The 24,803-nt window shown below is 39.2% G+C and overlaps 2 protein-coding genes across 2 annotated transcripts; one reads left to right on the forward strand and one right to left on the reverse strand.

Moving 5' to 3' along the window:
* Positions 1-6,446: 6,446 nt before the first annotated feature.
* On the reverse strand, positions 6,447-7,079 carry LOC308423445 (high mobility group protein B1-like; the record flags this gene model as incomplete). The annotated part of the gene is made up of 1 exon (XM_080920131.1): positions 6,447-7,079. One exon carries the CDS (start codon positions 7,077-7,079, stop codon positions 6,447-6,449), a length of 633 nt encoding a protein of 210 aa, XP_080776257.1.
* A 5,420-nt stretch (positions 7,080-12,499) lies between these two features.
* On the forward strand, positions 12,500-21,572 carry LOC308423447 (zinc finger protein 431-like). Its single transcript, XM_080920132.1, has 3 exons — positions 12,500-12,605; positions 21,116-21,242; positions 21,435-21,572. Exons 1-3 carry the CDS (start codon positions 12,603-12,605, stop codon positions 21,497-21,499), a joined length of 195 nt encoding a protein of 64 aa, XP_080776258.1. The 5' UTR covers positions 12,500-12,602; the 3' UTR covers positions 21,500-21,572.
* Positions 21,573-24,803: the final 3,231 nt, after the last annotated feature.

A 24,803-nucleotide genomic window follows, 5' to 3' on the forward strand; every position in this document is an offset into this window, starting at 1 on the left:
TTCTGTTTTCCTCTAGTTCTTTGAGCTCTTTGAGTGTTTTTCTTGTTTACTCTTTAAAAGCTTCTCACTCTTTTTGCTTTTCCTCCCGTTCTTGTTTAAGGATCTCTATCATCATCTTGAGGTATGATTTTAGGGCTGTGTTTTTTTCTGGAGTGTTTGGCATTCCAATGTTTGCTGTGATGGGAGAGCTGGGTACTGGTGTTGCCAGGTTGTCTTGGTTTCCTTGGGACATGCTCTTTTGCTTTCCTCTTGCCATCTTGTTGTCAGTGATATGTTCTTGCCTTTCCCTTGTACCTGATCTGTGTCCCTGGATCTCCACTGGTCCAGGTGGCAGATGGTCCAAGCCCTGTTCTGTGCCCCAAAGCCACTGGGTGGGAACAGAGGTCCCGATGCTGGTTTTCTGGTCCCTGGGTCAGGCAGGGCAGGGGTGTGCTTTCTGTGCACACTCGGCAGAGATCTCTCTGCTCCCTGGCTGCTCAGATCTCATTCTCACCAGGCCTTAACCTTTGGGAACTCAACTTCTATGGTTTAAATGAAGTATCCTCCTATGTTTATGTGTTTGAACACTGAATTTAAAGCTTGCAATGCTGTTAAACATTTGTACAACCTTTAGGAAATGGAGCCTCCTTTGAGGAGTGGATTGTTGTTAAGTATTCAAGGTTTAAACCTGTTCTAAGTTTCTATTTGACCTCTGATTCCTGACCTCAGACTAATTATCAAGTTAGATCCCAACACTGTCCCCAGATATTTCCTACCATAAGGAGTATTTCCCTAGAAATGTCAGCTAGATTATACCTTTCATTTCTTACTTCACATGTTATCAGTTGCTGTTAGAGGACAACAACTCAAACCACTGTCTCATGTTTTCTTGTAAGACAGAAGTACATCTTTATATCATTTATGTAATTACCCAAGTCAATGCCAGGTACCAACTTATACCCAACTATTTATATATGTGGTTTCTATGAAACTGTAGTTACAGACTGTTGTGAGCTATCATGTAAGTGCTAAGAATGAAACTGGTTTTAACAGAGCTCTTAACAACAGAATGATCTCTAGCCCCACCAATCCACTTTCAACAAAATAAAATAAAAGAACATACACAAGATATTTGGGATTCTAAGATCAGCTCTGAGGAAAGCTGCAGGCAGGTTGTGGGGTTAACCTAAAAGAGGCTATGTGTGCTGCAGCTCACAGAGCTGGAAGAGTAGGTATACTTAAGTGTTTTGAAATCCAGGCAATTCCATCATAATCTCAAGTAGCTGAACAAAGATCTATGAGATTTGATGTTTTTCCTGCTGAATTTTGGTCTTGCCTTGGTCTGTTCATTCTTTGCTATGCTCATGTTCTTTGTGGAATAGAATTATTTTTTCTGTGGCATTGTATGTTGAAAACATAACAGTCTCATTTAAGATACGGTAGAGTGTGATAGGATAAAAAGTATTTTTCACTGAAAACTGAAGAAAGATAGGGTGGCTAAATGAAAATGGTTCCCATAGAGTCATTTGTTTGAATACTTATTTTTCAGTTGGTGGAACAGTTTGGGAAAGAGCACAAGTATGGTCATTTTGAAAGAAGTGTGTCACATGGGTGTGTTTTGAGGCTTTAAAAGTTTCTAACAATGCCCATTGTGTTTGCTACCTCTTGTGTGAGGTTCGAATGTGAGCTCTAAGCTTTTTCTGCTGCCATGTGTTTATACTGCCATCATTGATTCTAACTCTTTGGAACTGTAAGCTCAATTTGATGCTTTCAATTATAATTTGTCTGGGTCATGGTGTGTTTTATGACAGCAAAAGAAAAATAACTATGAAGAAATGTTCTGTTGAAGATCAGAATACAGAAAATCTCCCCTTCCAACTATAAAATCCACAGAGGAATTTTTTTAAAATAACTTTAGCTATAGAGCAGCTAACATCAGTTCCCTGTCTTTGAGGTTAGAAATGATCCCAAGATTGAAAGGATCCAGAAGGAACCCTATTAAGAACATTTTCCTTTACTTAGAACCAAACCAATATTGAATAAATTTTTAGATCCCTCTTCTGTAGAATAGAAGATTGTCATGCTAGGAATAATGGTCCAAAGGCACAGGATTAAATAAACATTGTTATTTATAACAGATCCAATGTGTATTATATATTATAGTGTACTTAGTGAATCAAGGTCAGCTGAGGTTTTAAATGAGACTCTGTCTCTAACAAAGAAACAAATAAAAAAATATTTTTAAGGGCCAGATGACTCCATTTTTTTCTTTCTTTTCCTGATTAAACCTGATGTTAAAATTTGATTAATTTCTATATTGTTCCCTATGGTGTTTTCTCTAATCATGTTCCAAGTTAAAGGTCAATTTGTCATTTTGACTTTTTCTTCCCCTTTAATCTTAATATAGACACATAGTAAACTGTTTCCATTGTTTATAATATGTTCTGAGAACTGGCTGGTAGTTAACTAAATTACTAAACGCAAAAAAAAAAAGAAAAAAGAAAAAAATCACTTTTGTAATCATTTGCTATGTACCTCAGCTTTAGACTTGAATATAAAAAGACTCTCCTGCTTTTATATTTAAAATTTATTTATTTATTCACTTTACATCCCAACATCAGCTCTCCCTCTCCTCCCAGTACCCCTTCATGCAGATGCTCCCTTATTCCTTCTTTCTCCTTTGAGAACAGGAAGCCCCCTCTTGGGCATCATCCCACCAATACCCCCATTATCCACACACACACACACACACACACACACACACACACACACACACACACACACACAGACAGACTCCTGACAGATCAAGTCTCTGCAGGACTAGGAACAACCTCTCCCACTGAGGCCAAACAAGGCAGTCCAGTTAGAGGAGTGGGATCCACAGGCAGGTAGGCAGGCAGGCAGGCAACAGATTCAGGAGCAGCTCCTGCTCCAGTTGTTTGGGGATCCTACACATAAGGTCAGGGGACCTAGGTCCAGCCCATGCTCACTTTTTGGTTGGTGGTTCAGTCTTTGGCCTCCCCTGCTTTTAATCAGGGCTGCTTCGCCTTTTTTTTTTTTTTTTTTTTTTTTGTCCTTCAAATTTTTAGGTCTATTTGAAATGGGTTATACCATGGAAATGACTAAGTAGACCATCATGACAAACTCACAAATATGAATTTGCTTCCAAACTGCTAGGATTAATAACATATGCTACCCTGCTTGTCATTATTTATTTTTGAAAGTGATTGTATAGGGCGGTGAACCAGCACGCAGTGCCAAGAAGGCGTCAGGCACGCTTTGGGAGTACAAGTTGGTGGGATGCTGCTTGCCAACCCCAAAATGCCACACACCGCCATTGTACTGAATATGAATCTTTGCCAAGTCTCGCTTCTGGTATTTTGTGTCGCAGCTGAAGAAGATGAAGAAGTCATCCGGGGAGATTGTGTAATGCAGGCAGGTATTTGAGAAGTTACCCCTGTGTGTGAAGAACTTCGGCATGTGGCTGCACTATGACTCTTGCGGTGCACTCACAACATACCGGGACATGGGTGCTTGTCACCGTGCCTGCCCGCACACCATTCAGATCGTGAAGGCAGAAGAGAATGCAGCTGGCAAGTGCCTCCGGCCAACTGTCGAACAGTTCCATGATTTCTTTTTTTTTTTTTTTTTTTTTTTTTTTTTGCTATTTATTAACTTTATTTTTTTTATTTTTTAAACGACTTTATTTTGCAAAACAAAGATAAATGTACAGATTTTAAACATTTTTTGCTTAAAATTATACATTTTTGTCAGTACTGTTTTTTCAGACATTAAAATAAATTTTACATAAAACCATGTGAATATGTTTTTTAGTCAGTACTTGATTTTTTTCAAGGGCTTGACAGTATGCATTGAAAACCTACTAGTTGCAATAAGCGTAAAGTACATGCAAAACAAAACGCAACATGGAAATAGTCAAAGTCTTCTTGTTTTGTGAATATATGTATATTTTTTGTTTTCTTTATTTCTTGGATTTCATACAGTCTGTGAGTTGTTTCTGGGAGAGTGCAAGCCTCTGGGGTTAGCATCCCACTATCAGTGACTGCATATTATGTCTGTTCTTTTGTGACTGGATTATCTCACTCAGGATGATCTTCTCTAGATGCAGCCATTTTCTTAAGAATTTGGTTAAGTCATTGTTTCTGGTGGCTGAGTAGTATTCCATTGTGTAAATGTACCACAATTTTTGTATCCATTCGTCTTCTGAAGGACATCTGGGTTCCTTCCAGCTTCTGGAGTTCCATGATTTCTAGATCAAATTCCCTTATCCCCTTTCCCCACCGCATGTCGCAGCGCCAGCACAAGCTACACTTCACACCAAGAGGCCAAACACCTTCTAGACACAGAGACCCACTGAATAAAAGTGTCAAAATGCCAAAAAAAAAAAAAAAAAAAAAAACCAAAAACAAAAAACGAAAAGAAAAGAAAAGAAAGAAAGAAAGAAAGAAAGAAAGAAAGAAAAGAAAGAAAGAAAAGAAAGAAAGAAAGAGATTGTGTGGATAGTGGATACTGGTGGCAAAGACCTGATATGACTTTAAGAGGTACTGTATTGTCCCAGTTCCCTGATGTTCCTTTTTTAATATGTTATTTGGGTTTGTTTTTATTTTCCAGTGTGTGTGTGTGTGTGTGTGTGTGTGTGTTGACTATGTAGTACAGGCTTTTCTCAAACTCAGTGATCTTCCTGCCTCTGTGTTCTAAGTGTTGGGATTGAAGAAATGCATTACTATTTCTTATTTGAACAATAAGTCTTATGGTGCAAGTTCTCTGTCTGTCTCTCTGTCTCTCTTACACACACAGATTTTTTTTTATTAAACAACTTTATTTTTAAAAACAGAGATAAATGTACATATTTTAAAAGCATTTTTGCATAAAACTATATGAATATATTTTTGTCAGTACTTGATTTTTTTAAACCTCTGCAATTATTAGTTTATTAGTATCATCCAGGACTCATGTTCAGTATTCCTCCTCCAATTACATAGCAAATGCAAATGTAAAAAACCCAAGTCAAAATGATATAACAGCACTCAATCACAAAAGCGCATAAAATTACAAGAACACTATTTTAAAACACTGGCACTTTAAGAGAACGATAATCTTGAAAAAAACCCACAAAATTGCCAAATTGTTCCCTAAACTAAGCAGATTAAACATGATTAATGAATGGGTTTGGGTTTTATAAAGAAAAGCAAATAGATTGGACAACTGGAACTAATATGCAAAGTTTATCCTCTTCCCTTGTATCTGATTTATAAACGGACAAACCACAATATAGGAAAACATACCCTTCATTTTAAATGTGGCATAATTTTAAAAGCTGGCCCAACTAATTAAATATACCTTTAAAGAGTCAAGTTTCCCGAGTAAACCGTATGTAGATAGAAGGGCAAGGCCATTATAGCAGCTTCTCATGACAGCCTTCGCTGGGACTAAGGAAAACAAAGAGCACAAAGTCTTGTATTTTAAGCTCACACTTTCTGGGATACATTCTCAGGTCTTCTTTAGTAGGGGAAACTGCAAAAATATAACTGTCATTACACAGTAATAGCAGTTAGAGGAGAGTCCTCATGTAAGGAGTAGAACATACTTCTCTATTAGTTCTTCAAGGACAGATTGCTGATTCTAATAATCCCATGGTGTGACAGGATTGACTACTCCTTGCTATGCCAAGTAGGTTATATAACATCTCTTATCCAACTGATCATGGTTTCAGAGAATTCAACTATGGATGAAAATGTTACCCCTACCACAATATGCAGGGTGTGTGGTCAAAAGTGTTTTTCCAGTTAACTGTATGAAAAGATATGCACTGTAATAATCCATGTGGCCCAAAATAGGCAAAAGCATAAGACTAGCTTCTCCTCAAGAATAAAACTTTCAGACCTATGAAAAGGACAACAATACTAATAAAAAAAAATTGTATCTACTTAGAAGCATTCAGAATGTCAACAAAACAGCCACAATTTTTTTTTTTTTTTTTTTTTTTTTTTTTTTTTTTTTTTTTTTTTTTTGCAATTACAGAGTGGTACTCAGTTAACAGAACAACAATTATCTTCTTATAAGCTGCATCAGAGACAACTGAAGATGAAAAAAAAACCCAAAAGAAAACCAAAAATTAAAAAAAATGAAAAGAAAAAAGAAAAATAACCAAACTATTGTCCCCATATATAACTAATTTGTGCTGTGCACCATCAAGAACCTGCTTTAAATTTCCATGCCAATTTACAACCCCCAGACTGTACCAGGCAAGGTTAGTGGCACCAGAACAGAACTATCTAAAGACACATTTGGTATCATGCTAAATATACAAAAAACGACAGTGTACAGTTTAAAAACAAATCTTACACAGTCCTACATTTCTATTTTTTTCTTTAAAAGGAGTGAATTGTGTACAGGGGGGTTAAATGCTTTATAGACAAGGGGAAAAAAACTGCGCTAGAACCAACTTATTTATCATCATCATCTTTGTTTTCCTCTCCTTCCTCCTCTTCCTCATCCTCTTCATCCTCCTCATCATCTTCCTCTTCCTTCTTTTTCTTGCTCTTTTCAGTCTTGACCACCCCCTTTTTCGCTGCATCAGGTTTTCCTTTAGCTCTGTAGGCAGCAATATTCTTTTCGTACTTCTCCTTCAGCTTGGCAGCCTTCTTCTCACAGGACTGCTTGCCATTGGTGGCAGTGTTGTTCCACATCTCCCCTAGTTTCTTTGCGACATCACCAATGGATAAGCCAGGATGCTCACCTTTGAGTTTTGGGTGGTACTCAGAACAGAACAAGAAGGCCGAAAGAGGCCTCTTGGGTGCATTGGGGTCCTTGAACTTCTCTTTGGTCTCCCCTTTGGGGGGGATGTATGTTTTAATTTCTCTTTCATAATGACCCTTGTCAGCCTTTGCCATATCTTCAAATTTCCCCTTTTCTTTAGCAGACATGGTCTTCCACCTCTTTGAGCACTTCTTGGAGAACTCTGAGAAGTTGACAGAAGCATCCAGGTGCTTCTTCTTGTGCTCCTCCTGACATGTTTGCACAAAGAATGCATATGAGGACATTTTGCCTCTCTGCTTCTTAGGATCTCCTTTGCCCATGTTTAGTTGATTTTCCTCCTTGAGGCACAGAATTGCCCAGTGCCCATCTGGCTCTCGCTTGCCCTGGCGCTGTCTCTATGGAGCTCAATGTACTGCAATGGCTGTGAGTGTGGGAGCCAGCACTTGATTTTTTTTTTAAAGGTTTGATAGTATGCATTGAAACTTACTAGTTATAATGAGCATAAAGTACATATAAAAAACAAAATGTAACATGTTAATAGTCAAAATTTTCTTAGTGTGCAAAGATTAAACATGATTTTTAAATACCAAGAATTGCTGCAAGGCTGCATTCTTAGCTCTTGAATTATTAATAATCTAGGTGTACCACACTCTGAGAGGGTGCTATACACTTTTTTTTCTGAAGAAGGACCAAGGCTTCCACATTTTGGCCTTCTTTTTGAGCTTCATATGGTCTGTGAGTTGTTTCTTGGGTATTTAGAGCTTTCTGGGGCTAATATCCAATTATCAGTGACTACATTTTATGTCTGTTCTTTTGTGACTGGGTTACTTCACTCAGGATGATAGTCTCTAGTTCCATCCATTTGCCTAGGAATTTTGTAAAGTCATTGTTTCTAATAGCTGAGTAGTACTCCACTGTGTAAATGTACCACAATTTCTGTATCCATTCATCGACTGAAAGACATCTGGGTTCTTTCCAGCTTCTAGCTATTATAAATAAGGACATGGTGGAGCATGTGTCCTTGTTATATGTTGGAGAATCTCTGGGGTATATGCCCAGAAGTGGAATAACTGGGTCTTCAGGTAGTACTATGTCCAATTTTCTGAGTAACCACCAGACTGATTTCCAGAGTGGTTGTACCAGCTTACAACCCCACCAACAGTGGAGGAGGAATGTTCCTCTTTCACTCCATCCTCACCACCATCTGCTGTCACCTGAGTTTTTGATCTTAGCCATTCTGACTGGTGTGAGGTAGAACCTCCGGGTTGTTTTGATTTGCATTTCCCTGATGACTAGGGATGTTGAGCATTTCCTTAGGTGCTTCTCAGTCACTCGATATTCCTCAATTGAGAATTCTTTGTTTAGCTCTGTACCCCATTTTTAATAGGATTGTTTGATCCTCTGGAGTCTAACTTCTTGAGTTCTTTGTATATATTGGATATTAGACCTCTATCAGATGTGGGATTGGTAAAGATCCTTTCCCAGTGTATTGACTGCCATTTAGTTTTTTTGACAGTGTCCTTAGCGTTACAGAAACTTTGCAATCTCATTAAGTCCCATTTTTTTTGTTTTTTTTTGACCTTTAGAGCATAAGCTACTGGTGTTCTTAAAATTGGTGTTCAGGAAATTTTCCCCTGTGCCTATGCACACACAAGAATTTTTGTTGTTCTTTTATGTATGTGAGTGTTTTGCGGGTATGCATGTCTTTGTATCTCATTCGTGCCTGTTGGCCAGGAAGACCTGGACTTGAACCCCTGGAACTTGAATTATAGATAATAGTGAGCTGCCTTATGTGCTGAGCATGAAACCTGGGAGCTCTGAAAGAAATTTCAGTGCTCTAAACTTCTGAGGTATTTTGCACTTCCAAATTTTCCACTCCTGATAATGTTTCCTGTCCAAGGCATTCTAGGTCACTTGTATGGGATAGGGGGTGTCAGACTTGTGTTGCAGTAATTATTAATAATGGAATTGATTATCTCAATATCAGCACTGTGGTCTCACTCTGACTGTGCTGCTTTTAGTATGGAGCCAGTGCACGGACTCTGTCACTCGGTCCAGCCACCCCCACGATCTCACTCAGTCTGCATGACTCTTTTCCCTGGCGGTTTACTCTGCTTACCCTACTGCCTCCATCCTGGGGTGTTTCTTTACCCCAAATCCCAACACAAACACAACTCTAAGGCCAGATAGCTTTTCATACAGGTTTATATATTCAATTCTCAATCCACAAGATTACATCAAAAAGTCAAAGATACAAACTGCCCTTCTATATGAGATAAAAGACCTATAAAATCCTTAAAACATTTGTAGCTACCTAACACCAATTAAGCCCACCTGGATCTAATTCAGCCTTCCCGATGTCCATCTTGGAGCTTTTCTCCTGGTCCTCTCCTCTCTTATGACCTCTGACCCTCTGTTTCCACCTCTCTTACCCTGCCCAATCACTGGCTATCGCCTTTATTTTACTAATCAAAATGGGAAGGTTCTAATGAAGTTCTGAGTACATGACTATGCAGCACTTCTTGGGGAAGTGGAAATCGGAATGGTTGTAGGACTGTCTACAGACTTATGCTGAAGGGATCCCTGCAGGGACAGGGAAGGAAACCACACTAAAAGATGAGTATGAAAGCCCTGTGCAGATTGACTTGTGGGATCAGACTGGGAGACTCTAATACTAGGCAGTTCATTGTCAATATATTTAAAACACAGTATAATTTTGGAAAAGATTTTCAGGCATCAGTCCAATTCGTCCAGTTCCAGGTGCATAATGAAGCTTGATGTTTGACTACATAGAAACTCTTTTTACAAAGTACTTGTAACCATGAGGTTGGGTTCTATACCTAAAAGACCTAAAATTTAATGTGGTCTCTGACCAATAGCATAGCAGTCATATAATGCAGGTGACATCTCCACAAAGGATGGGTAACAGTCTAGCGAATAAAAGTCTGGGATAAACATTCTGGGAAATTTGAGTTATGTCTGCCTCTATAGCAAAATGTAGATGAGGTCTGCCTCCACAGATAGCAGAGATCACATGTTCATTAACAAAATCCACTCTCAGCCTTTTTGATAGAATGCAGGTATTTTATCTCCTTCATTGAGAAGAGGACCCTGTGTGTTTAATATTCATGGTTTCCCTAGTGATCCGTGGATACAAAGACCTTTGTGTTCTCAACATTTTCTTGCTCATTAAAGAGTGGAACTCACCTGCAGGTGGAAGAATTAGCCTCAGGCAAAGATGAGGTCCCTTTTTGGCTATCCAATACAATGTGGTCAGTCCTGAAACCATATATGTCACGCGCCCACGCTTCCCGCCGCTAGAAACAGGCGTGCAACAAACAGATTCTTCTGTGGATAACCTTTATTGAGCAGCACTTTGAGCAGGGGGCTTCTTGAGCAGGAAACTTCTCTCTGGGCCGGGGACTCCCTACCGAGTTCTACTGTCTAGGCGACCTCTCACGCGCAGTCCCCCACGAGCGATCTCTCTGTCCAGTCTCTGTCCACGCAGGATCTCCCACAACCTCTCCTATCGGGCTTCTCTCCACGTGGTATCTCTCCGCCATCCCTCCACGTGGGGTCTCCCGCAATCTCTCCACTGTCTTCCTCTTCTCCCCACGTGGGGGAGAAAATGCACTGCTATATATGCCTAAGAGACTTGTGTTGCTACCTGATTGGTGCATCCTCCTGTAGCTCAATCACGTGCCCCAAGAGTGGGCTGTGACTTATGTGGTGCATGCGCATTAAGTCTCTTGGCTGGGCAACAGCTCTGTTTGCTGAGTTCTCGGCGGGAAGCCGGTGCCATGTTTGGGTGCAGCACAAATGGCTCCCTACACATATACACACAACCAACAGAAATAGACTCAGCAAGTTTTATTCCCTATTAGAGCATACTTAATTTTCAGCTAAGACCTTGTAGTATAAGGTCTTACACTTGAACATTCCAGAGGCATTTATGTCCATCATTTTTATAATTTACGTATGTTTCTGTTGACCTTGAATTAAGAATGCTCTTAAATATCTCTGTTTTGACATTGTGACCATGTTCAGAATTTAACTTAGCATGCTTAACAGTAGGCAAATCTATATGTTATCCAGACTCTAAGTAAAATCTCAATGCTTTCTTTGTTGAAGAAAATTATTGCTATGGAAAAGACTCCCATGCTTTCCTTTCCTGCCACAAGGGGGAAAAAAACCTCAGCTCTTTTGACTTGGCTTTTGTAATGGCTATTCTTGACTATATCTGAAATTAACTAAACTCCAAAGAGTTGGGTACTGTGGAATATTTTTCTTAATTTTAGCTTTTGAAATGGAAAACCCTTTCTTTTATCTAGCTCTTTTGAGATGATAAGATTAGGTCCCAGCTTCCCATAGTAGGAGTTATGTGTGAGTGTGTGGACATTGAAGATGATAACTCTCATTTTCTGCTTGCCCCACCTCTGCCTAACAAGTTCATTTTTTTATTGACATTAGAACCTACTTCAGAATTCTAGTATATACTGAAGACCAGCTGAGACATACAACATGGACTGAACCACTATTAGATAGCCATTGTTGGACTAGCTGGACCACAGCCTGTGAAATATTCTAATAAAGCTACATCTCATCAGGTCTGTTCATCTAGAGAACCTTTTCTAATACTTACTGCTCTGTGTGAATGTGTGGAAGATGTGATGGCTAACCATAAAGCTCCACAGGGCTTATCATCTGTTTCCTGTTTTTCCCCAAGGTTATCATACATCTACCAGTGAAAACTACCTGCAGTTTATCTAAGCCCAGCAAGAAGGACTCAATCCAAGCCAAATTAGAGTATTTGCGGGTTTATTTGGGGCAGCTCTCTAGAAACCAGAGTATTTACTAGTTCCAAGGAGATCAGAGAAATTGCTATGAGGAGGGAGAATTGGGGAGGAGGAAGAAAAAGGAAGAAAAGAGGGAGCAAGGCAAACAGGGGCGTGGGGTAATGCAGCGGTTGGGGGTGGGGCGCAGGGAAAATGAAGGGGAAAGGAGAGGGAGGGAGGAGAGAGGGAGACAGACACAGAGAAAGAGAAAAGGAGCACAATATGTCTGGATTGTATAGGAAGAGCTTCTGGGGGAGGGAAAGCCCAGCCACTGGGCTGGAAAGTTCAGGGTACAAGGTATGTCAGCCATGCCCTGTTATAGGTTGCCTGGCTATCTTTGGTGTGTTCAAAGTGCACTTCAGCTGCTTTTCCCAGGTCTGAATTCCAACAGCTACAAATCAAAACTCTTGTTTCCCAAACTCTCTTTTTAATTGTTAATATCCTGGGTACCCTTCCACTTGTGGGACAGATTGGTAACTCCACTGCAAGTTGAGTAATGGGCTATGCGAGCTATCTACTATGATTCCAGGAGGAAGAAGAGAAAGAGCCTACTGATTGTTGTGAAATGAGGTCAGTCTGAAGTCCGGACCCGGTGAGCACTGCCCACAAAGGGGAGGAAGCAGGCGGGGGCTGAGCAGGGTAGCTGGGCAGAGTGGGTCCTCCCTGGGGCTGGATGAGGAGATAGGTGGGTAGGCTATAAGAGAAAAAGCACAGATGCTACCGAAATGCAAATCCCTGCGGGTCTGGAAAAGGTCTGGTTCTGGACTGGAAGCCTGGGCTGAGAACCTCCACCCTGTGTCCCTCCCTTCAGCAAATTCTAACCCTAGACTCACTGGCCAATCAACGCCTTCAGGAGAACCTGCCAGTCAGAAGTGGAGGCGGGTTCTTCCGGGTGCAATGCCGCAAGTTCCGCGTAGCTGAGCAGGTTTGAGTAGTCCTGTGTGATGTGCTCTGTGTCCTGCCGCTGGATGCTGTGAAGCGCACTCAGGCAAGCTCCGAAGTTGCGATATGGTGAGCACAGGGTTAAGGCCAACAACCGGGAGGAACAGGCTTCCCGGGACTGGGTGGGAATCGGTGGCCACCTGTGAGGTCCTTGTGGTCCCAGCCACCCCCTGGACCCAGCCAGCGGTAGTCTCTGAATAACTTCGAGGGTAGAAACATCCTAGGCATGATGCCAAACTAAAAGAGCCTTAGTTTCTACAAGTTCTATTTTTAGCACTTAACATTAAGGTGTATGATCCATTTGGAGTTAATTTTGTGGAGGCTGTAAAAGGAATCTTATGAGCTGTGATGTAAAAGAGTAGAATTAATGATATAAAGGATTTACTAATGGTTAGGATATACTATAAGTCATACCAAGTATAATTTAGCTGAAGGAGGACTCTCTGTAAAACACCCCACAGATAAGTAGTATGCTAACCAGACATGTTGGAGAATAGAATGCTAGGATCTTTTTGTTCACAAGGATTGCCAGAAATATGGCTCCAAACCATAACAAAGGAAACAATCCTGATTTACAACCAGCCACTAGGCCCATCCCCATATCAAAGAGCAGCCCTCTAACAAGCTGCTTGGTAGGGCATTACAGGATCACAATCAACACTAAGGCCTGGTGTGCCATAAAAGTTCAGTTTTCTTCTTGAGAAAAGCAGGGTTCTGTCTCATGGGCAAGTTGACACCTGGTGACAACCATTTGAAAAGGTTAAAAAAATAAAACAAAGCACTGTTGTGTTGATTGCTAGCTGGAACAAAGAAGGCTTTCCTAAAGTTGCCCACGTATTGAGAATTGCATAGTTCCTTTTGCAACCCTGTTGAGGTTTGGTCTGTTTCTATGTATTGTAAAGCTAAATTCTGTACTGGAAGGTCTAAGCCTATAAGTGAATTCTTGCTATACAGGCTTGTTATGCAAATCTTGTTCGTAATTTAAACCTATTGGTTAAATAAAATTGGCTACAGCCAGTTACTGAAAGGATTAGAGGAAGGTGGGTTTTGAGTTACCTGATTTAGGGTGAAGAGCAAGAGGAAGAAGGGAGAACCCATGAGGAGAGAGGAGAAAGTGCCAAGAGAACAGAGGTACCATGAGCATTTAGCAAGTATTTGGGGGTACATCACTAGGGAGGCAGCCAGGCCAGCAATTAGAAAAGCAGATATGGGTTACTACCAGTAATTGTCAAAGCCAGATAAAATAACCATAGTCGGAATATCATTTATTTGTAAGCTAGTCAGAAAAAGCATAAATTGGTTCTACTACAAACTCAGGAATGTGCTTGCAGAGCCAGTAACAGCACCTAGGGCTTGGGAGCTTTTTCTAAGGCCCTGAGGTATAGAGATAAAACAGAGCTCTTTTTTTAAAAACCAGGAATATGCTTGGGAGAGATGGTAATGGTCTGGGGCCAGGACTTTGGGAGGAATTGCTTCAGAATCAGAACATAAGTCTTCTCACCATATGGGTTATCAGTCCCAAGGCCACTATAGGCTTGGTCAGTAATTTTTTTGAGATACACCATATTTGCCTTATGCAGCACTGTTTGATTAGACTTCTTCCGAGTGTGTCCCATTGTATGATGTTTCTACTAACTTCATAATTTCTTCATATGTTTCTACTGACTTCATAGTTTCTTCATATGTTTCTGCGGACTTCATAGAAGTCTCCTGTTTCCTTCCATTTCCCCCATGTAATTAGTATACAAAATGGTATTCTTAAGAAGCTTACTTAGCATAAGAAATAGCTTGTGCAAGCCCTCCCCACCCAGTTTTAATACTTTCTACCTTCTTCTTTTCCTATGTTTTTCATTATCTGGTACCTTCCTCTTAGGACACTGTCACTAACCTGCTGTCTTAGGGCACTGGTGTACTTGAGAAATAATCTTGGGAATATCTTTGCTGTGTAAATTTCTCATCTTTCTCAGTGGCTAGACTTGCAGTCTCCAGTCCATATTTAAATTGTTGAAAGCATAACTTGGGACCTGAACCTAAAAGAGACTGAAGAATGACAGCATATATGGAATACAAAATTTCTCCTAGACTGGCTTCTCTTTTCACATTAACCAGTATAGCTGGTCTTGCTAGTTTGTATTTTCCTCAATTTCCCACCCTTTATCCCTTCCTGTTGCCTCTCCTGCCCCGGTTTAATCCCCCATCATTAGATAGGAGATCAACAAGAATAGAGGAGAAATTGAATCTAATTTCTTTCCTTGTATTAGACCAGAAGGCAGGAGTAGAACAATCTCAGTGGGGCGGGGGTGAAGATTAAAGATAGAAAAGGCAGAAAGATATAAAGCCAAGAGTTAGATTTAGGAGAATTGTGGTTAATACTGCTACAGCAGCAACCAGCAGCAACCAGCAGCAACCAGCAGCAGCCAGCAACAACCAGCAGCTTAGAGTTAATTTTTTATAGCCTTTTAATACCTCATAGTACCATTGAAAACAAAGCCACAAGCTAACAGAAACAATTTCCTGAAATAGAGAATATTTGTTATTATCCAGAAGCACTTCCCTGTTCTTTCCACCAAGGTCAATAGAATTTTCAGGCTCTCACTTTGAGTACACCTGCTCTTATTGTTTAATGCCTCAGCAGGCAGGGAAATCTTGCAACAAACCCTGACCCACCTTGACTTTCTGGCAGGCAGATTTCTCTCAGTGTCTGTCTGTCTTTCCCTGCACTGTACTTTCTCCCTTATCCCCTCCCAGCTGATCCTTCCCACTCCATTTTCCATCAAACCCCAGAATACTCACAGAAACTATACTATTTCTTCTTTAGAAGGAGATCCATGCTTTTTCTCTATAGCCCTCCTCTTTACCTAGCCTCTCTTAGTTTGTGGAGTACAGCTTGATTATTATTTACCTAATAGGTACTTATAAGTGAATGCATACCATTTCTGTCATTCTGGGTGTAGGTTACCTCACTGAGGGTGATTTTTTTAATTGCATTCTCTTGCCTGAAAATTAATGATATAATTTAAAAAAAAAAAAAAACATCTTAGTGATAGATACTCCACTGTATAAATGTACTACATTTTGTTTGTTTACCCATTTTTCACTTGAGGTTCCTCTAGGTTGTTTGCAGTTTCTGGCTAGTATGAATAAATATGCCATGAACATAGTAAAACAAATGCCCTTGTGATAGGGTGGAACACCTTTTGTATAGATGCCCAAGAACAGTATAGTTTGATTTTGTGGTAGATGGATTTTCAGTGTTCTGAGGAACCATGATTCTGAGGAAATACTGATTTCAATATTGGCTGTATTAGTATGCAATCCACAAGCAGTGGAGGTTTCCCTTTCTCCACATCCTTACCACTTGTATCTTAGCCATTCTGACTTGTGCAAGATAGATTCTCAAAGTAGTTTTGATTTGCATTTCCCTGGTGGCTAAGATGGTGATTTCTTTAAGTATGTCTCCGTTTTTGAGATTCCTTTGTTGAGAATTCTCTGTTTAGATCTATACCCCATTTTTAAATTAAAATCTTTTGCTTTGGAAAGTCTAGTTTTTTGAGGTCTTTATATATTTTGTATATTAGGTCTCTATAAGATGTGAATTTGGTTAAAAAAAATCTTTATCCATTCTTTAAGCTACCTCTTTGTCCAAACGACTGGGGTTTTGCCACTTCTAATCCATTTTCTATTATTAGCAAAGAAGAGAAACAGAATGTACAGGATGAGTGTTCATCTGTAATTTCTTTATTATAGTCTTGTAGTTCATGTTTAAAGACTTATATGTGTGTCTTTCTATCTTATTTCTGTGCCTTCTATGTTATGTGATTTTATTCATTATAATCTAATTATATTGTTTCTCTGGAACATGATAGTCTTTCACCTCTTTTTGTCTTCTGAAAATGTACTATGTTATGAGTTTCTTGAGTTTTTCGTAGTTTGGGAAACAGTTCTAGTTTCCTCTTTTTGATCCTGAAGGCTTGCTTCTCCTCATTTCTTGGCAACTATGTGTTTTTCCAGTTATTGCAATGATCAGTTTTTGGGGTTTTGCTACTTAAATGATTGATGTGGTTAAACATTTGTGGGGTTTTTAAAACATTCTGATATACTATTGTCTCTGTGTCCTAATTAGCTTTACTCATGAACATTTTAGAGCCTACAGTCATCTGAGGGACCCTCCCTTGAGGGTGTGCCCTCATCAAAATGGCTGGATGCTGTGTCAGTGAGAAATTGTGTTGAGTGATAATTGATGTGGAAAGATTCTTCCACTGTGGGTGGCAGTATCTCTAAGCAATAGATCTGGATAAGAAAACTGTCTGAGTATGGTACAGTGACCAAGCAAGAGGGCAAGCTAGGAAACAATGTCTATAGATTTTGCTTTATTTTCTTGAAGCTTGAGTTTCTATCCTAAGCTCCAAAAATGATGTATTGTGATCTCACAGGACCAAACATGTGAACCATTCATTAGCTGAGATGATTTTGGTTAGAGGATTCAATAACAGCAGCAGAGTAGCAAGTTAGAACAACAACAACAACAAAAGGAATGCAAAAAGTGATTTTGTTGCTGGACAGAACCTGGAAATGTTCTCCTTTGGAGGAATGTAAGAAGTGTGGATTGAGATAGCAAACAGCATAGGAAGCTGTACTCAGAGCTTAATCAGCTGTTCTTTTAGGACCTGGAAGTTAGAAGTTTTTTGAGTAATACAGTCAGAAGTTGTAGGATTTCAGTGGAAAATAGACTCCATGAAAAATTTAGCTAGAGGTCATTTGTGTAGTATTTTGACCCAAAATTTTTCTTATTCTGCCCATGCTCTGAGAAATTGAGTGAGGCAAAAGTAAAAAAATAATTGGCTGTATTCTTAGATAGAATATTGAATCTGTTGTATGATTATTGCTAGTAACTAATTCAAGACTACAGTAGAAAAAAAGCAATAAGTTGGGCAGAAATAAATGCAGTCTGGCTTGAAGAGGAAAACAGCATGGGGAAGTTTCAGAAGGCTGTTAAATGCTGAAACAGAAACATGAACTTTTAAAGAGATTATCACCACTAAAGAGAAGGTCCTGGTTCCATATTCCTCAGCACTACCTTTGAGGTGCCTGTCATCTGTTTTGTGGCATTATGGCTGCCCCTCACCTCTGGTAAAACCCAAGATTGTCAAAAAGAGGACCAAGAAGTTCATCGGGCACTAATTAGACTGATATGTCAAAGTTAAGCAGAAACCCAGAGGTATTGACAACAGTTTGAAGAAGATTCAAGGTGCAGATCCTTATGCCCAACATTGGTTACAGGAGTAACAAGAAAACCAAGCACATGCTGCCAAGTGGCTTCCAGAAGTATCTGGTCTACAATGTCAAGGAGCTGGAAGTGCTGTTAATGTGCAACAAATTTTACTGAGCTGAGATCGCTAATAATGTTTGCTCTAAGAACTGAAAAGCCATCATAGAAAGAGCAGCACAGCTGGCTAACCCAATCCCATGTCAGGCAAAGAAAATGAAAGATGGCTTGTGTGCACATTTTGTGTTCAAATAAAACCACAAAATTGAAAGAGGAGAGAAGGAGAGATGTGGTGGTAGTGGTGGGGTCTTTACTCAGGATTGAAATCTAAGAAGGTGCCCTAAGGGAAACACTTCCTCCTGCTAAGCCTTCAATGAATGGAAGTAGTAGGCAAAGTGATTCCTAGACCCAGGAAGGAATTTCATATAAAAGCTGCTACAGCTGTGGTCCAAGCATGGCAGGGTCCATCCTAATTTGGAATTCAAATGTGGCAGGATCACCCAAGTTCTAGAAATAAGAAAGATGCAAAAGGTCATGGATTCTTCCTCTGTGGTTTCAGTTCAGCATTGTTCTAGTCATCTATGTTTGGCAGAGTCAGAGCCCCAGTGAAGTAGGATACTGTGAGAGTGCACTGCATGAACCTGTGAAGATGAAGCCTGAGTTGAATTTTGAGACCACAAGATGTTAAGATTCCTAAGCTACGAGACACCTGTCATGGAGAACTGCATATAGGGAGTGCAAGGAACTAAACTGAGATGTATGTATGAGAAGTTACAGGGATAGGGCCATCTAGGCCTTTGGAAATTGAGGCCCCATGTGTCTTAGACAAAACTGAAGGATTTGGTGTTTGCCCTGTTGGGTTTCTGGCTTCAGTCCAATCCTCCCTCCCTATGTACATATTTCTATCTATTAGTCTGGGAAGGGGTATTCTGTGCCATTGTGTGTTGGAATGATACAACTTGCTTTCTGATTTTACAAGATGTGACAATCAAGAGTATGAGAACAGACTTTGGACACTTGAAGAATATATGTGCTACTGCACACTATTAGAATCATTGAAGTTAAACTAAATGCATGTTCATCTTGGATGATAATGACCCTATAGTGACCAGGGTCAGAATATAGGTGATTGAGTCACAAAGCTCCCAGATAGGGTGATGTTTTTGAACACTCCTGTCTTCTTTGTGGCTTTCTTTGAGGGAGCTTGTAATGTTAGGGTCCAAGAATCACTGAAGAAAGACCCCCAGACTCAGTATGCAAAAGCAAAGAGCATTTTATTCTGTAGAATTCTAGGATACAGGGGTCTACCATTCATTAGGATGGAGACAGACATGTGAGCTTTGCAAGCTCAATTTAAACCAATTATGGGAATCCCGGGAAGACATAGGTGACCTTTATCCTGATTGGTTGGCTCAATTTTCAGGCTGTGGGTGTCTTTGGGATTGGTCAAGGTTCTTGGGAAGTTTGGGGACTTTCCAGAACCAATTCTGAGTAACTATTCTTGGCTCAGGCTTGGGTCTGGTCTAGTGGCAGGGGCAGCTCCTGATTGGCTGCCTGTGAGGGGTGATTTTCCTGGAATTGACTTGTTTTGGACTTTTTCAGTTCTGGGAAACAAAAACTTATACATAGTCTCCCAAACTGCCATTTTGCAGCCTATCATGGAGTCAGCCTGGCTCTAGCCAACTCAGTCCTCTCAGTAGAAGCTTTTGTAGGAGGAACCTTTCTTGATTCTTTATTGGGGATGAGATTTTATTGTCAATAGACTCAATTCATCCCCCCCCCCTTTCTTTGTCTCTCTCTCTCTCTCTCTCTCTCTCTCTCTCTCTGTGTGTGTGTGTGTGTGTGTGTGTGTGTGTGTCTGTACTGTGTTGTGGTTGAACCTGATCAGTCAGCTTCTTTCTCATGTTGTCTTGCCCTCACCATTATAGACTCTATCCCTAAATCACATAAGATGTAGTTGAAGCAATTGTTGTTCAGTGCTAAGCTATTTTGCAAGCCTGGTGTTTTTATATTTTTAATTTTGTTGTTTTTGTTTTTGAAGACAAAGTTTCTCTTATGTAGACCTGGCCATCCTGAAAATAGATTTGTAGAACATGCAGGCCTCAAACTTAAAGGTCCACCGGACTCTGGCTCCAGATAGCAGGAATTAAATGTGGGCCAACATGCCTGTTTTTTTGTTTGTCTTTTTGTCTGTTTGTTTTTATATTATTGACTGATGGGCCTAGAATGTAGGTTTTGGTACATGTCAAGCATATGCTGTTGTGTTGATCTTCATTCATGTTGTGAATTTTGAAATTTGGCAGAGAGAATATTTTATTTCCCAGGATAGCATGTATTTATGACATTAATACTGCCTGAGATTTAGGGACTGAACTTTCTGAATCATTGAGTTGCAGGTGCATAACATTCTTCTTACCTGTTTTGTTTGTATTTATTTTTTAAATAAATATGAATGTTTTGCCCGAGTGCATGAATATGCACATCATGTATGCCTGTTCCCCATAATAGTCAGAAGATGGTTTCAGAATTCCCAAACTAGGAGTAATAGATAGTTGTGAAGCAATTGGTAGTTGAGCCTAATTATTTGCAAGACCAGCAAGCACTCCTCACTGCTGAGCCATCTCTCCTGTCCCAGTAAGATTCAACATTTTTATTGTCGATATTTTCATCTGTCCATTTTCCACTGTTTAAAGATGCATCCCATTTTATTAAGATCTTGTTACTGTTATAGTTTAAACTGGGGGACTTTAGGATTCTGGAAGATGAATACAGAAATGTAGTGAATGTATAATTCTTTGTAGAAACATCATTAAAAACCTCTCAGTTCTTTCTGTCTTTCTTGTTTGTTCAATTGATTTTTACAGGGGAGATAGGGTCTTAGTATGTACCTCTTGCTGTCTTGGATAGACCAGGCTGGCTTCCAATATAATGAGATACACCTGCCTCTGCCTCCTTAATGCTGGGATTAAAGGCACTTAGCTTGCCCACCATTTTTTGTAGTTAGTAATTGTTCATATAACTTATCTGATTTGTGTTCAGTACTATTTGCCTCCCCCCTCCCTTCTCTCTCTGTTGATTAGCATTTCTTTTACAAGGCTATATCCTATTCAAAGAACAAAGAAATGACAGAGGTGAGCCTTATTCAGTTTCCTTCTAAGATGACTTGGTAATTACATTAGAACTTCTGGGTCAAGAAATAAGTGTGGAAAGCACCAGAATCATATAAATATATTATCATACAAATATATTATTATACATTTACAATGATGTTGGAATCATGGTTTCTGTTGTACACATGTATGGGATATTTTAGGATGCAGTGACCTATGATGATGTGCATGTGAACTTGACTCGAGAAGAATGGGCTTTGCTGGATCCTTTACAGAAGAGTCTCTACAAAGATGTGATGCTGGAGACCTACAAGAACCTCACTGCTATAGGTAAGATAGTGAATTTTCTTTCACCTTTTAAGATGAGAGAACAATAGTTTCTTTGTTACTAATGCTCTTCTATACCTTCAGTTGAGAACAAGGAAGAATAAGGTGACTAAATCAGATTCATTGAAGATATTAACTTAAATTCTGACTAATTTCTAATAATATATCATATATTTTCTGGTACTATTTTTTTAGGCTACAATTGGGAATACCATAATATTGAAGAACATTGTCAAAGTTCTAGAAGACATGGAAGGTAATTTTTCTGTGCAAGTTAGTATGAATATTCCTCTGAAGAAATGTTAATGTGTCCTGGAAGTTTTAAAGAAAATCAACAGTGTAAAAAAAGTACTTAAGTGTATTGATGATTATTAAATTCTCAAAAAAATCCATGTACTTCAATGTCAGTTGTCTGATTTGTGTTTGCAAGGCATTCCTCTATGAAAAAAAAAGACAAGGAAACAATGCATTAATAGATATTACCATTTGAATCATAGTCACATTACAGCTACTCTGTAGAACTGCCAATCTATTTAGTCTCATGCCATTCACATATTGCAATAGATAGATAAGTAGATAGATAGAGAGATACACAGACAAACAGATAGAGAATGAGTGATAAGTATATATTTCTAATAATCAAATGTTACATAGGAAAGTTGATTATTCATGTAGTAGCATTGCTAAGTTTAAGTGAAAACAGTTTATAAGAGTCAAGAATGTTGCTCAGGAGAAACCTTAATTTCTATATCACATGTCAATGATGAACAAAAAGTCAAACTGTGTGAATGCAATGTGTAAATTTGTTATTCTTTTAATAGGTATATCATGCATCACAATGGGTACAAATATGAAAAAAAGCAATGTACCTCTCTCTCCCAGAACAATTAAAATATATGTAGTAGTCCCCATTTGAGTAGACTTTCTCAGTGTGATACAAGTTAATAATTGGTTGGTTTTCCAACTTCATTGGGAACATGTCCATAAACTGACACTGCAGAAAATCCCTATGAGTATTAGGAATGTGGAAATTCTTTTCCGTTTGTCCTGGTTCGCTTTGCCAATATAGTATGCAAATGTTGTGTATTTTACAATATAGTAAAAGTTGTAAGTGTACTCAGTGTGGTAAAGCTCTCAGCTCTTCCATTTTTCTTCAAATATGTGAAAACTCTCAGATAAAACAGATGCTACAAATGTGAGCCATATAATATCACTCTTACCACTGCAGGTATCCCCAAAGATGCAAAACAACCTATAATGAAGGGGAAACCATGAATGTAAATGAAGTGATAAAACCTTAAGGTGTTATTTCTCTTTCACATATACCAATTATCTTTGCAGGCATGAAAGAAGTCGTATTGGAGAGAAACGCTCTGAATATACTCAGTGTGGTAAATCATTTGCATATCACAGTTATCATCAAAGGTGTGAAAGAATTCATACTGGAGAGAAACCCTATGAAGCTATTCAATATGATGAAGCCTTTGTATATCACAGTAGTCTTCAAATACATAAAAGAACACATACTAAAGAGAAACCCTACAAATGCAATCGATGTGATAAAGCCTATTCACAACAGAGTCATCTCCAAAGACATAAAAGAACACACACTGGTGAGAAACCTTATGAATGTAAGCAATGTGGTAAAGCCTTCGCATACCATTCTGAACTTCAAAGTCATGAAAGAATTCATACTGGAGAGAAACCCTACAAATGTAATCAATGTGGTAAAGCCTTTGCACATCATTGTAATCTTCGAGTGCATAAAATAATACATACTGGAGAAAAGCCCTACAAATGCAATCAATGTGATAAAGCCTATTCACAACACTGTAATCTCCAAATACATAAAAGCACACACACTGGAGAGAAGTCCTATAAATGTAATCAATGTGGTAAAGCCTTTGTATATTATGGTCATCTTAAAAGACATAAAACAACACATACTGGAGAGAAACCTTACAAATGTAATCTATGTGGTAAAGCTTTTGCATCTCATCGTTACCTCCAAGTACATAAAAGAACACATACTGGGGAGAAACAGCATGAATGTAATCAATGTGGTAAAACCTTTGTATATCATGATCACCTTCAAATACATAAAAGAACACATACTGGAGAGAAACCCTATGAATGTAATCAATGTGGTAAAACCTTTGCAGCTCATCGTTATCTCCAAGTACATAAAAGAACACATACTGGAGAAAAACCTTATGAATGTAATCAATGTGGTAAAGCCTTTGCATCTCATAGTTATCTCCAAGTACATAAAAGAACACATACTGGAGAGAAACCTTATGAATGTAAGCAATGTGGTAAAGCTTTTGCATATCCTGGTTATCTCCAAGTACATAAAAGAACACATACTGGAGAGAAACCCTATGAATGCAATCAATGTGGTAAAGCCTTTTCAGGTCAGAATGTTCTTAAAAGACATGAAAGAATTCATACTGGAGAGAAACCTTACAAATGTAATGAATGTGGTAAAGCTTTTGTGTGTAACACTAGTCTTCAAATACATAAAGCAACACATACTGGAGTGAAGCCTTATGAATGTAAGCAATGTAGTAAATCCTTTGCTTCTCATGGCCAGCTTCAAAGTCATAAAATAGTTCATACTGGAGAGAAACCCTACAAATGTAATCAATGTAGTAAAGCCTATTCACGACACAGTCATCTCCAAAGACATAAAAGAACACATACTATGAATGTGACCAATGTGGTGGATCCTTTACAGGTCACAGTGATATTCAAAGGTGTGGTGGTTTGAATATGTTTGGCCCTTGGCAAGTGGCACTATTAGGAGGTATAACCTTTCTGGAGTAGTTGTGGCCCTTGAGGAAGTAGGTCACTGTGGGAATGAGTTTTGAGATCCTATGCTTAAGCTCCACCCAGGGCAGAAGAGTCTTCTGGCTGCCTTCTGATCAAGGTGTAGAACTCTTGGCTTCTCCAGCACCATGTCTATTTGGACACTGCCATTCTTTCCATCTCAATGATAATACACTGAACCTCTGAATCTGTACATGGCCCCCCCAATTAAATGTTGTCCTTTTTAAGAGTTGCCTTGATCATGGTGTCTTTTTCACAGCAATAAAATTCAAATGAAGACAGAAAGCATAGAACATATCACAATGATAGAAACACTGAGAATGTATTGAATAAGGTGAAGTCTTTGCACATTTCTATAGTTCTCATTATAATAGCAATATTCATACTTCCATTCACTGAAACCCTGCTAATGGAAGCAATGTACAGCCTTTGTCCTTCACAGTTATTGCTGAATGTAGAAAATAACACATACTGGAGAAAAGCCTTATGAATTCTCAGTGTGATAAAGTCTCTTTTAAAATCTGCATAGATCCATAACGGTTCAAACACCTGGTCAAAGTAAATGCCAAGAGTTACTGTAATCAGCTATTCGGGTTAAAAGGTTAGTGGTTAGTATTAGGCAGGGGCTAAAGTCAGGGGGTTAGGGTTGGTATGGGTATAGTTTAGGGTTAGAGGGTTAGGGTTTATGGTTGGGGGGTTAGTGGTTAGGGATTAGGGTCAGAGATGTGGGGAAAA

This window comes from Micromys minutus (genome assembly GCF_963924665.1).
Source record: "Micromys minutus genome assembly, chromosome: 8".
NCBI lineage: Eukaryota > Metazoa > Chordata > Mammalia > Rodentia > Muridae > Micromys > Micromys minutus.